The sequence below is a fragment of the Oratosquilla oratoria genome, chromosome 43 (assembly GCF_046742065.1).
Source record: "Oratosquilla oratoria isolate Oo_2021 chromosome 43, ASM4674206v1, whole genome shotgun sequence".
In the NCBI taxonomy this organism is placed as follows: domain Eukaryota; kingdom Metazoa; phylum Arthropoda; class Malacostraca; order Stomatopoda; family Squillidae; genus Oratosquilla; species Oratosquilla oratoria.
This window is the reverse complement of record NC_134819.1, coordinates 16241933-16261187: the sequence shown is the minus strand read 5'-3', so window position 1 is coordinate 16261187 and position 19255 is coordinate 16241933. Positions and strand designations below refer to the sequence as shown.

The following is a 19255-nucleotide window of genomic DNA, read 5'->3' as shown; positions in this document are numbered from 1 at the left end:
GGACGTAAATTCACTAGAATCAGAACAGAGAAGAATGACCAAAATGATACAAGGACTCGGAAATTTGCCTTACGAAGAGACGCTTAGGCACCTAAACTTACACTCTCTGGAAAGACACAGAGTGCGGGGTGATCTAATAGAAGTGTTCAAGTGGATCAAAGGCTATAACAAGGGTGATGCAAACAAGGTCATCATAATAAAACAACAGGGCAGGACTCGCAGTAATGGGTATAAACTGGACAAATTTAGATTTAAGAAGGAAATAGGCAATAATTGGTTTACTAATAGGGTGGTCGATGAATGGAATAAACTTAGTAACTATGTAGTAAGCGCTGAAACTATCAGTTGTTTTAAAAAACGATTAGACAACTTTATGGATGGGGATGACAGGTGGTGATGGATACGGAGCTGCCTAGTGTAGGCCTTATGGTCTTTTGCAGTCTCCTTTATTTCTTATGTTCTTATGTTCTTATATGAGGAGAGGGTGGCAAAACTTGAGCTACAGACATTGGAGCAAAGAAGAGAGAAGACTTGATAACTATTTATAGAATCATGAAAGGCATGGAAATTATTGATAGAGAGGATTTAATAAACTGGAATAGTAGAGATACAAGAAAGACAACTATAGAAGAGACCTGAAATAAAACAGCTTTCCCCACAGGATAATAGACATTTGGAACAGGTTAGATGAGAATGTGGTGAGTGCAAATATACATGCATACATATATATATATACACCAAGGCTTTTTCCCCCCTTACAAGGGGGGTAGCCAAAAAGGAAAAGGCATAAAATTATTTCCACCCATTCCATCCCTGAATACACTCCACACCCCTCCACCCTCCCTCTTATCTGAGCACCTCCTGGACGACGGGTCATCCCTGCACCTTGTCCACTGCCCTGGGTCAGAAACAGTGTCGCAAGACACAGCACATCCACAGCAAGGCTGCTTCATTAAATCAGCGACCCTCCTCTCCGTCCCCCCATTGCATAAAAGGAGAGGAAGGGGAGAAATCCCTTCGGGCTGCATCAAATTTTGCTCACACATACTACCTCACCCCCCATCCTCCCACCCATTTCACCTCATGCAATCACATCATCCATATACAACCATTCTCCATTCACCCATATCTTCTGTCCTCTCCCGTCCTTCCTCAACAGACATTCCCCTTTTCCCCAAAGCACCCTTCACCCCATCCATCCACCTCATCCTAGGACATCCCCTCATGTTCACTCCCTCCACATCTGCCTTCCATACCTCTTTTACTAGTCTTTCTTCGCTCATTCTTTCCATGTGTCCAAACCATCCTAATATTCTTTCATCAACCCTATCTTCCAGCTCCTTTTCCACCCCTGTTCTCCTCCTCACCTCATTTCTCACACTATCTAGCCTAGTAACCCCCATCATACTTCTCAGACACCTCATCTCAAACACATTCAAACTCCTTCTCTCTTCTTTTCTTATGTTCCATGTTTCTGCCCCATACAGTACTGTTGGCACAATCACTCCTTCCGTACTGTTGGCACAATCACTCCTTCATACAGTCTCCTCTTAGCATCCATTCCCAAATGTCTATTCCTCATTACACTCTTTAATCCACCAAGGCAAGGCATTTACTTGCTTCTCTCAATCTACATTCTACCTCCACCTTCACTCCACCTTTTCCTTACACATTTGCACCCAAGTATCTAAAACTATCCACTTCATCCAGTCGCTCTCCCTTAATGCTCACTTCCAGTCTACTGCCACTTTCACCCCTTGTACATCTCATCACCTTACTTTTACCCACATTTATCTTTAGCTTTCTTCTATCACATACTCTCCCAAACTCTGCCACCAACTTCCTCAATCCCTCCTCCGATCCTGCCACAAGCACAGTGTCGTCAGCAAACAACAGCTGGCTCACCTCCCACTTTTCTCCATTTTCTTTAACCATCTCCAATCCCTTGCCCACTACCCTTGCATTTACCTCTCGCACCACCCCATCCATGTATAAGTTGATCAGCCAGGGCAACATAACGCATATTTGATGAAGTCCCACCTTTACCTCGAACCACTCACTCTCTCCATTTCCACTCCTGATACAAGCTCTACTACTCTCATAAAAACTCTTGACAGCTCCTAGAAGCTTTCCTCCTATCCCATATATCTGCATAACCTCCCACAGTGCCTTTCTGTCTACCCTATCATAAGCCTTTTCCAGATCCATAAAAGCCCAAATAACATCCTTCTCCTTTCCTATAGCTTTCTCACATATCTGTCTTACCACAAAGATCTGATCTACACAACCTCTACCCGCCCTAAATCCACACTGTTCCTCACCAATTACTCCCTCTGTTCCTCTCCTAATCCTCTCAATCAAGATCCTCCCATATGCCTGCCCAACTACACTTAACAAGCTAATCCCTCTGAAACTACTACATTCACACTTGTCCACTTTTCCCTTGTAAAGTGGAACTATACACGCACTCCTCCAGTCCTCTGGCACTCTACCCTCTCTCCAGCAAACATTTTATAACATCACCAGCCAGTCCACCATCACTGTACCTCCCTTTTTCAGACATTCTGCATGGCATCCATCCAGACCAGGTGCCTTACCTGCTTTCATCTTAACAACTGCCTTCACCTCATCCTTCCTTATTTCTCCTCCATTCTCCTCACTCATCACTCTCATTTTCTTCGCATTTCCCACTGCAACTATCTTTCCCTCCCTATCCTCCTTCACATTTAGCAACTCCCTAAAATATTCTGCCCATCTTCCCCTTACTGCCTTCTCTTCCATTATCATCTCTCCATCTGCACCTTTTACCTTTTCTTCTCTACTTGATTCGCCTCCTCTTCCTCTTAATTTCTTTCCAAAACATCTTTTTTATTACTTTCAATATTTTCTGTCATACTCTTACCCCATTTCACATCTGCTCTCCTCTTTGCCTCCTTTACCTTTTGTTTTACTTCTCTTTTCTTTTCTTTGTACCTCTCATATGACTCCCTCATCCTATTTTGTAACCAATCTGTGAAAGCTCGCTTCTTCTCTTCTACAACCTTCTTTGTTTCCTCATCCCACCATTCACTACCCTTTCTTCTATTTCCTCCTGTCCTTCTTGTTCCACACACCATCCTTGCACACTTTACGACTCCCTCCTTGAACTATCCCCATTCCTCCTCCACACCCAGCTCTACTTTATCCTTTACTCCCACTCCTCCTTCAGCTTCTTTTCGTACTCCTTCTCCTTTTCATTTAAAGAGTTCACTCTAAGAACCTCCCTACCTTTTGTCCCTTTCCTCTTTCTCCATCTATCCTCCACTCTCAACTTACCTTCCACCAAAAAATGATCTGATATTCCCCCACCCTCTCCCCTTAGCACATGTACATCCTTAACTCTTCCTATCATAATCCTATTTACCACTACATAATCCATTAGCGCTCTATCTACCAACCTTCCCTCCACCACCCTCTCCCATGTGTACTTATGCTTGACTTTCTTCCAAAACACTGTATTTGCTATCATCAACTCTCTTTCTAGACACATTTCCACCATCAACTCTCCACTACGATTCTTTCCTGGAACTCCACATTTCACAACCACTCCATAAATTGGACCATTTCCTACCCTAGCATTAAGGTCTCCCAGTACCATTACAAAAAATGATACACGAATTTAAAAACAGTCTAGATAAAACGAGATATGGAGATGGGACACCACTAGCATAGCTTCCCTTCCCATAGAATACAACTATGTACATACATGCATATGACTGTTGTATGGTGGGAGGGGAAGGTTACAAGGATAGATAGTGAGAAATAAAGTGAGGCAGAGAACTAGGTTTGATTTCTTTGTTTATAAATACTGGTATGGTTTGGGCATAAGGAAAAAATGGGTGGAAAAGATTAGCATAAAGTGTGGAAGGCATATGTAAATGGAGTGAACTTATGAGGAAGACCAAAAGTGGATTAATGATGTAAAGTTTTTGGGTACATGGGGATAATCTGTCAAGCAGGGAGGGGAGAGGGCATAAGATAGAAGTAGAAACTGGTTGCAAGTGGATGGTAAATGGATATAGTCTCAAGGGATTTCTTTTTGTCTGTTCAGTAAATTCTAGATATGTAGGGGATGGTTTACTATGTAATGAAACATTTATGGTAAATCAGATTCAGGTGTTAGGCCCAATTGTGGAGTTGCAGCATCTTGATGCATTGCTTCCGACCTGAGTAGTGGGTCAGGGACAGGTATGACTCTTCATACACAAGGAGCTACAATAGACAGGACAGCATATGGGGATGGATTGTATGTCATGGCTGGGCCACCCTGTTTATAGGGGAAAGGGCTTTCTAGTATGTATGTATATTTCAGTGTCATTCCAGAAGCTGTTTTTAAAGCAAAACAAATACTTACTTCCTTGGTTTTCCCTGTTGGCAAATTTCATCCTTACTGCTCAAAATCCATTGCATCAATTGTTTGAGGGATTTCCTATTATCTTTTTCAAATTTCACTACTTTGCCAGGAAAGGCATTCAGGTCCAAGTTCACCTGAAAGACAAAAGAAAATGAAGGTGATAGAAACCTTATAAACTTATGCATACACACAAATACACATATAGAGCTGTTACAAAAGGAAATTTGATCAGCTGTTACATCATTAGTCCAACTACACCTAAACACTAACCTTCATTTCTTCATCATCTGGAATATACTTTTGTTTAATAAATGCCAAGTTACTTTGATCATGACAAAACTCTCTTTTTTCATCTGTTGAGTAGGAACCAAGAACAGTAATGTTCTCAAACAGTGAATATTCTCCTTTAAATTTACTTAGTGGATAAGTTGGAAAGACTTGCAAACCTGCACCTGTTGATAAGCAAATCATTAGTTATAATACTGGATAGTTAAAACATACAAATGACAAATGTTTGCCACAAATGAGAATCAAGAGCAACAAATTCTTGATACTTAAACTTATACTTCCATCAGAGTCCAGGACAAGATCCAACACATCATGAATTACATGATTAAAAAGTCCTAATAATCAAACTGAAGACATTCACAATCAGGGACAGTGCTATGAAATGCAGGGCCCAATTAAAAAACTGATGGTGGGGCCCCTACTCTACAAAAGTAGAAATGTAGGTTATGCATGTTTATATTTTGTGTACTAGGCTTGTCTTTAAATAAATAAATGCTTGACATACAAAATTTTTGAAAAACAACAAGAAAATTTTATCTTTTTTAATACAAAGTAAGGCAATTACAGACAAACTGACTTTTATTGCTTTTTTATTTGTAAAGTGTCTAAAGATATTTTCAAGATCATTTTCTATAGATAGCATTGCAAAATTTTTTGGTTTCTCTTCTGAAATTGTTGACTGTAAGTATGTTTTAATCAGTTTTAGTTTTGAAAAACTTGTTTCACTTGATGTGACTGTTACAGGCATTGTTAAGTAAATCCTCATAGCAATGAAAACATTTGGAAATGCTGTTCATTGATTGTTTACTAACAGATATTCAAACACAGCATGAGGATTACTGATACTGGAGGGAAGAGAAGTTTCCAGAGCTTCAAGTTCTTCAGCCAACAGATATCAATGTCTAGTTTTTTTCAGTAACTACCTCTCCATAAGTGCTCTGTTAAATTGTCGTGTCTGTTAATGCTGCTTTAAGGTCTGCTGTCTGTTTAATTATTTCTGCCTTCTGTATACTTTGAAAGTTATTTAGAAACCCAGATAATTTTACATGGCTTTGGTTGTTCAAACCTACACCCCATGGACTGAATAGCTTGATCTAGCTTTAAATTGAGGCACTGAACTGTTTTTTTTTTTTATCATCTAAAGGATTATCATTTGCCTCATATGAAAGCATTGTCTTCTTTCTACTTTTTTTTTTTTTTTTTTTCAAATGTCTAAACTCCAGTGGTAATTCATCAGCTTCAGCCGATTCATTTGCAACTACTAGAACATCATTAAAACCTTCCTCTCTATAAATTCTTAACCATGATAATTGTTTTTCAAATGGTTCCAAGCCTTCACCAACATCCTTAGTCCCCTTGTAGTTCCTTGCTTACATACATACATACATATACCAAGGCATAAAATCATTCCCACCCATTCCATCCCTGAATACACTCCACACTCATCCACCCTCCCTCTTATCTGAGCACCTCCTGGATGACGGGTCATCCCTGCACCTTGTCCACTGCCCTGGGTCAGAAACAGTGTCACAAGACACAGCACATCCACAGCAAGGTTGCTTCATTAAATCGGCGACCCCCCCTCTCCATCCCCCCATTGCATAAAAGGAGAGGACGGGGAGTAATCCCTTCAGGCTGCGTCAAATTTTGCTCACACATACTACCTCACCCCCCATCCTCCCGCCCATTCCACCTCATGCAATCACAACATCATCCATATACAGTACAACCATTCTCCATTCACCCATATCTTCTGTCCTCTCCCGTCCTTCCTCAACAGACATTCCCCTCTTCCCCAAAGCACCCTTCACCCCATCCATCCACCTCATCCTAGGACATCCCCTCATGTTCACTCCCTCCACATCTGCCTTCCATACCTCTTTTACTAGTCTTTCTTCACTCATTTTTTCCATGTGTCCAAACCATCCTAATATTCTCTCATCAACCCTATCTCCCAGCTCCTTTTCCACCCCTGTTCTCCTCCTCACCTCCTCATTTCTCACTCTATCTAGCCTAGTAACCCCCATCATACTTCTCAAGACACCTCATAGCCTAGTAACCCCCATCATACTTCTCAGACACCTCATCTCAAACACATTCAAACTCCTTCTCTCTTCTTCTCTTATGTTCCATGTTTCTGCCCCATACAGTGCTGTTGGCACAATCACTCCTTCATACAGTCTCCTCTTAGCATCCATTCCCAAATGTCTATTCCTAATTACACTCTTTAATCTACCAAGGCATTTACTCGCTTCTCTCAATCTACATGCAAACAACAGCTGGCTCACCTCCCACTTTTCTCCATTTTCTTTAACCATCTCCAATCCCTTGCCCACTACCCTTGCATTTACCTCTCGCACCACCCCATCCATGTATAAGTTGAACAGCCAGGGCGACATAACGCATATTTGATGAAGTCCCACCTTTACCTCGAACCACTCACTCTCTCCATTTCCAATCCTGACACAAGCTCTACTACTCTCATAAAAACTCTTGACAGCTCCTAGAAGCTTTCCTCCTATACCGTATATCTGCATAAACTCCCACAGTGCCTTTCTGTCTACCCTATCATAAGCCTTTTCCAGATCCATAAAAGCCCAAAAAACATCCTCCTCCTTTCCTATAGCTTTCTCACATATCTGTCTTACCACAAAGATCTGATCTACACAACCTCTACCTGTCCAAAATCCACACTGTTCCTCACCAATTACTCCCTCTGTTCCTCTTCTAATCCTCTCAATCAAGATCCTCCCATAAGCCTTCCCAACTACACTTAACAAGCTAATCCCTCTGAAACTACTACATTCACACTTGTCCACTTTTCCCTTGTAAAGTGGAACTATACACGCACTCCTCCAGTCCTCTGGCACTCTACCCTCTCTCCAGCAAACATTAAATAACCTCACCAGCCAGTCCATGATCATTGTACCTCCCTTTTTCAGACATTCTGCATGGCATCCATCCAGACCAGGTGCCTTACCTGCTTTCATCATCTTAACAACTGCCTTCACCTCATCCTTCCTTATTTCTCCTCCATTCTCCTCACTCATCACTTTCATTTTCTTCGCATTTCCCACTACAGCTATCTTTCCCTCCCTATCCTCCTTCACATTTAGCAACTCCCTAAAATATTCTGCCCATCTTCCCCTTACTGCCTTCTCTTCCATTATCATCTCTCCATCTGCACCTTTTACCTTTTCTTCTCTACTTGATTCGCCTCCTCTTCCTCTCTTAATTTCTTTCCAAAACATCTTTTTTATTACTTTCAAAGTTTTCTGTCATACTCTTACCCCATTTCACATCTGCTCTCCTCTTTGCCTCCTTTACCTTTTGCTTTACTTCTCTCTTCTTTTCTTTGTACCTCTCATATGACTCCCTCATCCTATTTTGTAACCAATCTGTGAAAGCTCGCTTCTTCTCTTCTACAACCTTCTTTGTTTCCTCATCCCACCACTCACTACCCTTCCTTCTATTTCCCCGTCCTTCTTGTTCCACACACCATCCTTGCACACTTTATGACTCCCTCCTTGAACCATCCCCATTCCTCCTCCACACCCAGCTCTACTCTATCCTTTACTCCCTCCCACTCCTCCTTCAGCTTCTTTTCGTACTCCTTTTCCTTGCTTACATAACTTTAAAAAGTACTTCATACCAAATTATCAAAGAAACTAAAAATTTGTAGTCTTTTAGCTGGCTTACTAAAGATTCAGCCTCTGCTTTTACCTAGGGCTCATCTGTTATCTCTAATATTTCCACAAGTGCATCATATACTTCTCCAACCTTATAATGAATAGCTTAACACTATCAATCCCACACTCCCACCTTGCATTGTTAAAGGGTTTAACTGATAATCAGGTTTTTTTTTTTTTTTTTTTTTTTTTTTTTTTTTTTTTTTAACCTGCCCATCTTTGTAATGATGGTGAAAACAGCATGTACATCGTTTGCAGAATCACAGAAAATGTTAGCATCTGGACAACACTTGGGTACATCCTTCAGTAAAAAATTATAATTGTGACATGCACTGGGTACAAAAAATGCTCTTGAATTATCCTTCAACAGTCATGCTTGTACTCCAAATGTGTGACCTTTCATGTTGCTACTGTTGTCATAGCCTTGGCCTCGAATGTCTTGCATTTCTAGATTTAATTCCTTCAATGTGTTTAATAATGTTTTATATAAATCTTCTCCTCTGCTACTTTCAACTTGTGCAAACTTTATGAAATGTTCATAAACACCTGAGGGTGCCAAGTTACCGTCAGACTACCTGATCAGGTGTGCAGTCTAAAATAATGGCATAGTACTTTACATGGGAAAAGGGGACAAATGTGAGTGTAGTAGTTTCAGAGGGATTAGCTTGATAAGTGTAGTTGGGAAGGCTTATGGGAGGATCTTGATTGAGAGGATTAGGAGAGGAAGAGAGGGAGTAATTGGTGAGGAAGTGTGGATTTAGGACAGGTAGAGGTTGCATAGATCAGATTTTTGTGGTAAGACAGATATGTGAGAAAGCTATAGGAAAAGGTAAGGATGCTTTTTCGGGCTTTTATGGATCTGGAAAAGGCTTATGACAGGGTAGACTGGAAGGCACTGTGGGAGGTTTTGCAGATATATGGGATAGGAGGAAAGCTATTAGGAGCAGTCAAGAGTTTTTACGAGAGTAGAGCGTGTGTCAGGATAAGAAATGGAGAGAGTGAGTGGTTCGAGGTAAAGGTGGGACTTCATCAAATATGCGTTATGTTGCCCTGGCTGATCAACTTATACATGGATGGGGTGGTGCGAGAGGTAAATGCAAGGGTAGTGGGCAAGGGATTGGAGATGGTTAAAGAAAATGGAGAAAAGTGGGAGGTGAGCCTGCTGTTGTTTGTGGATGACACTGCGCTTGTAGCAGGATCAGAGGAGGGATTGAGGAAGTTAGTAACTGCACTTGTAGCAGGATCAGAGGAGGGATTGAGGAAGTTAGTGACAGAGTTTGAGAAGGTGTATGAAAGAAGGAAGTTGAAGATAAATGTGGGTAAAAGTAAGATGATGAGATGTACAAAGTGTGAAAGTGGCAACAGACTGGAATTGAGCATTAAGGTAGAGACTGGAGGAAGTAGATAGTTTTGGGTACTTGGTGCGAATGTGGTAGGAAAGGGAGGAGTGGAGGTAGAATGTAGATTGAGAGAAGCGAGTAAGTGCCTTGGTGGATTAAAAAGTGTAACACAAAATACATTTGGGAATGGATGCTAAGAGGAGATTGTATTTACCTAGTATTTACCTAGTTGTATTTTGCGGGAAAGGGAGCTATGATCGTGTTGTCCCGCCATTGTATCTCTCAGTGTCTAGTTTGCTTTTAAACTCGTGAATGGTTTTTGCGCTTACTATTTCATTATCCAGTTTGTTCCAAGTGTCTAAAACTCTATGTGGAAAACTGTTTTTCTTCAGTTCTCTTCTATAGCTGTTTTCTTAATTTCCTTCCATGTCCTCTTGTGTTTCTCTTGTCCCAGTTTAGTAATTCTTCTCTACCAAGTATCTCTGTGCCTTTCATGATTCTGTAGATGGTCAGTAGGTCTCCTCTCTCTCTTCTTTGCTCCAGTGTCGGTAGCTCCAGTTTAGCCAATCTCTTCTCGTATGATAGGTTTGCAAGTGCAGGTGCCATTTTTGTAGCTGCTCTTTGGATTCTTTCTATTTTCTTTATGTTCTTTTTGGTACTGGGGGACCACAATGTCGCCGCATACAGTCTAGGCCTTATCAATGTAACCAAATTTTTTTTTATCATGTCTTCGTCCAGGTAAGCAAAAGCCACTTTTATTGATCTTAGCAAGTTGTAAGTCTCCCCGACAATTTTGTTAATCTGTGTATCATAGGACAAGTCGTTTGTGATAATAACTCCCAAGTCTTTTTCGGATCCTACTTTCTTTACTTCCTTGTATAATTTCTTGATATTCTGTTTTTGCTTTTTCCAAACTCCATTATGCTACACTTCTTAGTATTAAAATCCACTTCCCATTTCTGACTCCAGTTCCATACCCTATTCAGATCTTCTTGCAGTGCTTCACAGTCCTCATCAGTTTCTATTTTCCTTAACAGTTTGGCGTCATCAGCAAAGAAGCTCATGTAACAGTTCACGCCCTCGTCCATATCATTCATATAGATAGCAAACATTATTGGAGCCAGTACAGATCCTTGCAGTACTCCACTGATCACCTCTTTCCAATCTAAATATTTTTCTCTGAGTACTACTCTCGTCTTTCTTCCAGTCAGGAAGTCCTCCATCCATTTTAGTTGGTTCCCTCGTATTCCTCCTATGTGTTCCAGTTTTTTTTAGTAGTTTTCTGTGTGGTACTTTGTCAAATGCTTTTTGCAAGTCTAGGAATGTACAATCAGCCCATCCGTTTCTTTCTTGCACTATGTCTATTAGTCTTGAGTAGAAACATATCAAGTTTGTGGTGTATGATCTACCTTGTCTGAACCCGAATTGTCTTGGGTTTAATATGTTATCTTCCAGGTGTTTTACCCATCTATTCTTGATGATTTTCTCACAAATTTTGGCTATAGTGCTTGTTAATGATACTGGTCTATAGTTGGTGGGTTCTTCCTTGTTTCCTCCTTTATATATTGGTACAATGTTAGCATTTTTCCAGTCATTAGGTATCTTTCCTTCCTTGAGTGAGCTATTTATTATTATGTGTATTTTGTCCGTTAGCTCTTCTTTGCATTCTATTAGAATCCAATTTGCAATTCCATTCGGGCCATGTGATTTTCTGATGTCCAATTTTGACAGACGTTCTGATATTTCTTTTTGTGATGTAAATTCACTCATGTGGGGAGAATGTTTGTTATTATCTACATCCCAATTTTGTATTTTCTCTCTGGTGAAGACAGATTTAAAGTGGTTGTTCATGATTTCGGCCATCTCTAATTCTTCTGTGTATTCTATATTTCCTAGGCGTAGTTTCACTAGTTCCTGTTTGGTTTTAAGTTTACCATTTACATACTGGTAGAATAGCTTGGGCTGATCTTTGCATTTATCTATATCCTTCTCATGGTTCCTTTTCTCCTCTCTTCTCACATTAACATACTTGTTGGGTCCTTGCTCTACGAACGTACAGTGACTGTCAGGGAATGCCCGGTAATGCCCGCACGCCTCCTTATATAGGTGGCGCAGAGGGAAAACGTATTGTACCCACCCAACATCCCCCCTCCAAGATAATGTGTGCTAACAAGAACACATTGAGCTGACGAATGTCACGTACAGTAGGCCACAAGGCACAAGGAAACGAAAGTGGCCAGGCATACAAAGAAACAAAATAGAATACAGTTTGTCACAACTGTGAGTGCAACGGGACAGTGCCAGTTATACATTACAATGGGCGTACACTACATTAGATATAGTCATTTAGCCACCCTGGGCGCTTCGTTTGTCTTCTCAGGCGTTGCTGGGGTGGAGGAGTTGATGGGGGCTCGGTTAAGGTCACCTCGTTCCGTGCCTCTGGTAGTGCTCGCGCGGAAGTAGGCCTAAGGTGTTTCCTGTTCCTTAGGCTAATGCGGCCACTCCCGTCGAGTCTGATGGTGTATTGCCTGTGAGGGAGCGCCTCCACTACCATGCCCGTGCGATCCCACACATCGGATGCCTGGTTCTGAACCCTCACGCGGGTACCGGGGGCCAGGGGTTGAAGGTGTCTGGGCGTGCTGTTGGCCATCAGGGTGTTACCAGCCTCCCCCATCTGCACCTCTCTCTGGCGAAGCGTTCCGCCCTAGTGCCTGTCCACCCTAAGGTGCCAACGGGCCGTGGGCACCCCGTCGCGCAGCTGTCTGCCGGCGCCAAGTTGGGCGGGGGACTTGTTTATTGTTCGCAGTGGAGTGTTGAGGTACTGGAGCAAAGCGAGGGAGGCTTTATCGGTGTCCAATGTCCTACCGCCGCCCGTGTTGGTTTTTATGATTCTCTTGGCTGATTTTACTGCCGCCTCTGCTCGCCCGTTCGACTGGGGGTACTGTGCTGACGATAGGCGTGCTGTGACGCCCCAGTCCCTAAGGAATTCAGCCATTTCCTCGCTCGCCAGGTTCGTACCTCCGTCGGTGGACAGTTGTTCCGGGGCACCCCATCGCGTGAAGTAACGCCTCAATTGGGTTTTGATTCTTTGCGATGTGGCACCGGAGGGGAAGTGGGTAAGCTCCAGCCAACCAGTGAGCCTGTCGGCGTACGCCATGTAAGTGTTTCCCTCGTGCTGGAACATGTCTGCCACTGTAGACTGGAACGGGTATTCTGGGGGCGGTGTGATGAGTGTCTCCGCGGGCTGCGAGGGGGCGTGTGTTTCGCATGACGTGCAGGATGCCCTGTAGTGCTGCAGGTCTCCCTCCATTCCGGGCCAGTATACGCATTGCCTTGCCCTCCGCAGCATCGAGTCGAGTCCCTGGTGCCCGGCGTGTAAGTTCGCAGCCACCTGTGGGCGGAGGGACACTGGGATCACGAGGCGTACACACCCCTGTTCGAATGTGTACGTCACCAGGTCCTGGATAACTGCCAGCCTGTCTCTTACGCCATAGAATGGGCGCAGGCAGGTCACCTCTTGTGATTTGTGTTGGTGCCAGTCCGCGGCTAGCACTTTGGCCAGCAGTAGTTGGTACACGGGGTCGTTGGCGGCGAGCTTTCTCACCGCTGACTCATCCAGGATGTGACCCTCGTATCCTGCTGTGGCAATCACCGCAGCTGCGATTGCTTCGGCGAGGTCCTCGTCCAGGTCCGCATCAATGTCCGATGGGGGGCTTCTGAGGGCCGGGTACCTGGATAGAAAGTCCGCCGCGGCGTTTCTCTTCCCGGGCAGGTATTTGACCTGGAAGCGGTACAGCAACGTTCCCTCCTTTAGCCGGAAGAGTCGCGGGTTGACCACCTCTGACAGAGCTCTGTCCCCCAAGAGCTTGGTGAGGGGGCGGTGGTCGGTGACAATTGTGAGGTTCGGGCATCCCAGCAAGAACAGCCTGGTTTTCTGGAGGCACCACGCCACGGCTAAAGCTTTTCCCTCTACTGCGGCGTAGCCAGCCTCAGCAGCAGTGAGGTGGCGGCTGCCGCACAGGGCCAGGCGCCAGCCCGCCTTGCAGCAGAAGGGGGCAACAGCGGATGAGCACTGGCAGTACTGCTGCAGGATGACGAATCCGATACCTTCCCTGCTCCAGTCCGTGATGGCTACTGTCGGGTGTGTCTTGTCGTAGTACGCCAGGCCGTCCTTGGCCAGCTGGCATATGGTGTCCTGGGCTCGACGAAACTTTTCTTGCAGTTGCTCGTCCCAATATACCGATCTGCCGCATGGTTTTTTCAGGAGCTCCCTAAAGTCGTTCATGATTGGGGCCGTGGTGAGGAAGGGGGCGAGCTGGTTCACGAACCCGTACCACGACCTGATGTCCGAGATGGAGGGCTTGTCCGGCAGGCTGAAGTTCTTGATGGCCGCAAGGCGTTCATCCGTGGGTTTATATTCGTCCCAGCCCAGACGGAAGCCCACGAAATCGACTTCCCTCCGAGCGAACTGAAATTTCTCCGGCTTCAGCGTAATCCCCTTGGCTGCACATGTCGACAGGAACTCGTAAGTGTGCCAGAAAGCCTCCTCGATGCTGCTGTCGTAGAGGAGGGTGTCGTCGACACACTTGTACTTTCTCGTAATGCCCTGAATGGCATCGTCAAAACGCTTGGTGTACGCGTCGCCGGCGGAGCAGTGGCCCATGGGAGTACGGCAGTACCTGAACCTTCCCCATGGGGTGATGAAGGTGGTGAGACTGCGGCTTTCCTTGTCCAGTTCAACCTGGTGGTACCCCCAATAGGCGTCTGCTACTGTCTTGAAGGAGTGCTTGGGGACTCCAGAGACCATGTCAAAGGGGGTGGGGGTGTGGTGCGTCTCCCTTCGGCACGCGGCGTTGAGGCGCTGATAGTCCACAGTGCGCCGAGGTTGGCCAGACTTCTTGGGTACCACCACCATGCGGGCGCACCACTCCGTGGGCTCCCCTGCCGGGACGGGCTCGATGACGCCCCGCTTGATGTCTTCTTCTAGCTGGGCCTTCACCTCGTCCTCCCAGTGCCTCGGCACCGACGCCGGTCTGTGGCAGGCGTGGGGGATGGCGTTGGGTGCCAGGTGGATGTGGTGGGGCTCGCCCTCCATCACCGGCAGAGGATTCCTGGTGGTATTGAAGGTTGTGGCCGAGAAGTGTTGTAGCAGCCACTCCTCCAGCCATTTCGTCTGCTCCTCATGTGGCGGGAATGGCATTGTCTCAGGTCTCATAGGTGGCTGACCGAACTCAGGAGCTGTACTTTCTGCCGTCAGCGTCCGCACCGCCGGCCGGGAGTGGTGGGGGAAGCTGGCGGGCACTAATCCCAGCTCCTGGCACGCGCTGAGCGACAGGAACAGCGACTTGGCAGAGGGTATGATGTATACGTCTTGCTCTGCTGCAAGGCCGCCTAAGGATATGGTGCACCGGCACAATCCGAGGCATTGTAGTGGCAGGTCTGCCACGTCCCGCAAGGCCGCCTGCCCCCGCAGCTGCGCGGGTCTAATGCGGAGCCTGGACAGCAGAGCCTCCCCGGCGACGCACACCTGGGCGCCGGTGTCTGCGATGGCCGCGGTGCGGTGCCTGGCTCCCCCTCCATGCGTAACTGTTACCTCCACGGTGGGTTGGCGGGTTACCTGTGTGCCTGCTATTGTCACGGAGCCTGAGATGACGTTGGCAGGCGTGGCGTTGTTGGGGCGCTTCGAGCTCCTGCAGCACCTCTTGAAGTGGCCCCGTTTCTTGCATCCGATGCAGTAAGCTTCCCTGGCCGGGCAAGAAGCCTTGTCCAGGGCGTGTGTGGTACCGCAGTTCCAGCAGGTACGCGAGGGCTGCGCCTTGCCATCCGTGGTGGCCGCAACGTCAGGCGGGCAGTTCTCGTTTTCGATGACCTGTGCGGTGCCAGCCGCACGACCGGGTTCCCGCCATGAGCTCTCGTCCATGGCGTGCCGGCGAGCCGCCTCGTACGCGGAACACATGACCCTAAGGGCGTCAACGCTGTCTGTAGAATCGCACACTTGGTACACCTGCTGTTTTAACACCGTGTCACGCAGTCCTACCGTAAGCTTTTTCAGGAGCAGGTACTCTGAGAGGTTGCAATTGCACTGGGGACACTGAAACGCACAGTCGTTAGCTTTCTGAGCACCCCTTATGAAATAGTCACTGACGCACTCGTCCTGCCCCTAGGCAATATTAAAGAACTCGGCCCACTGTACCGCTTTGTTCGAGGAGCGGAGCACTAACTTACCTATGGCATCTAACGACTCCTGTTGTGTTAGGGCGTCCCAATCGGCGAGGGTGAACCTGGCGCCTATCGCGCGCTGTAGTAATGGAGTACAGAGGAGCCTGATGTGGTGGACCGCATCCTGTTGTGGCCATTTACATAGAAGGAGCCAGCATTCTATTGACCGTCTCCAAGACCTGAAGGCTGCCGGCGTCATTTCCAGGTCACATTTGTCAGGAGTAGCCGAGGGGGGTACCCGAGATGTGGGTGATGTGTTGCTGTGGGCGCCAAGGGCCGTCATGTTGGCCTGTGGCGTGGTGATGGCCTGCTGCTGTTCGGTGATGGTCCAAGGCGTCGAGCGTGGTGACCGGCGAGGTGGGGGCATCTTGAGCAATCGTAGGTACTTGAGAACTCACTGCGCCATGTTGGGTCCTTGCTCTACGAACGTACAGTGACTGTCAGGGAATGCCCGGTAATGCCCGCACGCCTCCTTATATAGGTGGCGCTGAGGGAAAACGTATTGTACCCACCCAACAATACTCATTTCTATAGTTTATATAAATTTGCCATTTGCTTTGTTTTTTTGTCTTTTCTCCACCTTTTCCAAGCTTTGTCCCTTCTGTCTTTTGCCAAACTGCATCTTTTGTTGAACCAACATTAAATGTACTCTCTCGCTTTTGAACAGTATGTTCCATTTCTCTTCCACTGTTGTCTCTTCCATATAGAATTTTTCCCAGTTTGCATTCTGGAAGAACGTCTTTAGTTTTGCAAAGTCTGTTTTGCTGTACATCAATCTTCCTTTCCTATGCTTTTCACTCCTCTTCATCTCTATTTCTTCCTTTAGTATAGTTTCGATGAGTACATGGTCACTCTTTCCAATTGGCGTCTTGTAGTGGACTTTGTCCACTATTTCAGGTTCCGTTGTAAATATTAAATCTAGTTTTGATGGCTCTTCATTGTTTCTGTATCTTGTGTTTTCACTGACCCACTGGGTCATTGTGTACTCCATGGTCATGTCTAGCAGTACATTGCCCCACACGTCATCTCCTCGTACTGTCATGTTGTCCCAACAAATTTCTTTGCAATTGAAGTCTCCCATAATTACTAGGTTACCCTTACCCATTAGTATCTCATTTAGTGATTTTCTTGTATCTTCTAGCATTTTTGTGTGTTCATTTTCTTTCCAAGCATTCGTTCTTGGGGGAACATAGGTCACCACAAACTTTCTACTTTTCATATTCTTGCCTTCGACTTTTATCATGATCAGTTCAACATTACCTTTTCTGTCCTAGGTTTTTTCGTTTTGATGTGCCACTGTTTCAATCTCATGTCGATTACTCTCCAATGGAATTCTTTGCATTCTGTCTCCGTTCTCAACAAGTTTTTTTTTCCTGTGCTTCTTTTCTTAGTGACTTTTCTTTTTCTAATTCCTCAGTACTCATTTCTCTTTTTATCCATATCTTATTGTACTTTTCACTCTGCCAAATTGCCTACTTTTTCAAAGATGTCTTCTACTACCATCTGTGACCTTAATTTTATCTTTAGAGGTCGATTTCTATCTTTAGAGTAGCGACCGATTCTGTGTCTCTTCTAAGTCTATGCTTGAATATCTTTCCCCCCCCCCTGAATTTCATTTAGAATTTCTACTGCTGTCTCTTTTTCTTCTTTTTCTCTCATGTGCCTCGCCAATCCCTGTTTTTCTTTTAGTCCATAGACCACAATACATTTTTTCTTATCTACTGTATCCCTGACCCAGTTTGCTTTTTCATTAATCACTTGGATAATTGTGTCTTTTGCATTATCCTGCATTTGCTGCTTGACTATTTCTTTAAAAGCAGTTTCCTTGTTTTCGATGTTTTCCTTCCACTTCTTAATTTTCTGAATACTTTCTTCACCTAGATTCTCTTCGATCTTTTGTGACAACTCATGTAATCTGTTGTTCACCTCCATCTTTAAATTGTCGCTGCTGTTATTTTCATTATTTTTCTTCTTTTCATTATCATTCTTCAGCTCATTTATATCCCTTTTCATTTCTTTGATCTCGTTTGTGAGATCTAAGTTGTTTTTTCTTAGGTCAGAGATTTCGTGATGCACCTGTGCTAAGCATTCCCTTAATACTATGATATCATTTCTTAAGTCCATAATTTCATTCTCCCACCGAGTCCTAGTTTTGTTCATATATTTCTCTATCTTTAATAATCGACTTTCATATTTGTTAAATCCTGTGAAGTCGTCTTCGTCACACGTGGATTTGTTTACATTGCGGTTCGATCGTCTGACGCTAGATGGCTCTGTTTCGTGAATGTCTCTCGAGTCGTTGTTTTCTTTTATTTTCGCTAATTCCATGATAATACAATTGACTAGCACTGCAGAGATATCATTTCGGACACTCACGATCGAAGAAGTGATTGTGCCAACAGCACTGTATGGGGCAGAAACATGGAACATAAGAGAGGAAGAGAAAAGGAGTTTGAATGTGTTTGAGATGAGGTGTCTGAGAAGTATGATAGGGGTTACTAGTCTGGATAGAGTGAGAAATGAGGAGGTGAGGAGGAGAACGGGGGTGGAAAGGGAGTTGGGAGATAGGGGGGATGGAAGTGTGTTGGGATGGTTTGGACACATGGAAAGAATGAGTGAAGAAAGACTAGTAAAAGAGGTCTGGAAAGCAGAAGTGGAGGGAGTGAACATGTGGGGGTGACCTAGGATGAGATGGATGGATGGGGTAAAGGGGGCTTTGGGGAAGGACAGGAGAGGACAGAAGATAGAGGTGATTGGAGAATGATTATATATGGATGAGGTGGAATGGGTGGGGGGTGAGGCAGTATGCGCGAGAAAAATTTGACACAGCCCGAAGGGATTTCTACACGTCTTTTCCTTTTCTGCATGGGGCGACAGAGAGGGAGGGTCTCTGATTTTATGAAGCAGCCTTGCTGTGGATATGCTGTGTCTTGCAACACTGCTTCTGACCCAGGGCAGTGGACAAGAAGCAGGGATGACCCATCATCCAGGAGGAGCCAAGATATGAGGGAGGGTAAAGGGTGGAGGGGAGTGGAGTGTATTCATGATGTACTTAGCTGCTTTTATATGTTTCAGTATATCATTCAAAACAGCTATAGCCATAATGTTTAGTAGTTCATTCTGAGTATCTTTTCCTGGTTAGTGATTGTAAATTTCATGTGTTTTGATTTTCACAAGTGTATCAAGAACAGGGTCAAACTTTCCAAGCAGCTCCACAAAGTTACCATTGTGCACACTCTCATTACTAACATTTTCTTTTGATCCTCTAAATGCTAAATTTCCCTCAGCAAGAAACAGTACTATTGCTACTAACCTTTTGAATACTT

At 44.9% G+C, this 19255-nt stretch overlaps 2 protein-coding genes across 2 annotated transcripts in view; both read right to left on the bottom strand.

Moving 5' to 3' along the window:
* The window catches only part of LOC143021928 (copine-8-like), a 758082-nt gene that overhangs the window by 637439 nt on the left and 101388 nt on the right, over nucleotides 1-19255 (bottom strand). The window lies entirely within an intron of this gene.
* Nucleotides 1-19255, bottom strand: part of LOC143021929 (decapping and exoribonuclease protein-like) — a 252942-nt gene that overhangs the window by 197138 nt on the left and 36549 nt on the right. The window contains exons 3-4 of the mRNA XM_076179813.1: nucleotides 4664-4845; nucleotides 4394-4527 (exon numbers count right to left, since the gene is read on the bottom strand). Coding sequence (XP_076035928.1) covers nucleotides 4394-4527; nucleotides 4664-4845 — 316 coding nt within the window. The remainder of the gene's footprint in view (nucleotides 1-4393; nucleotides 4528-4663; nucleotides 4846-19255) is intronic.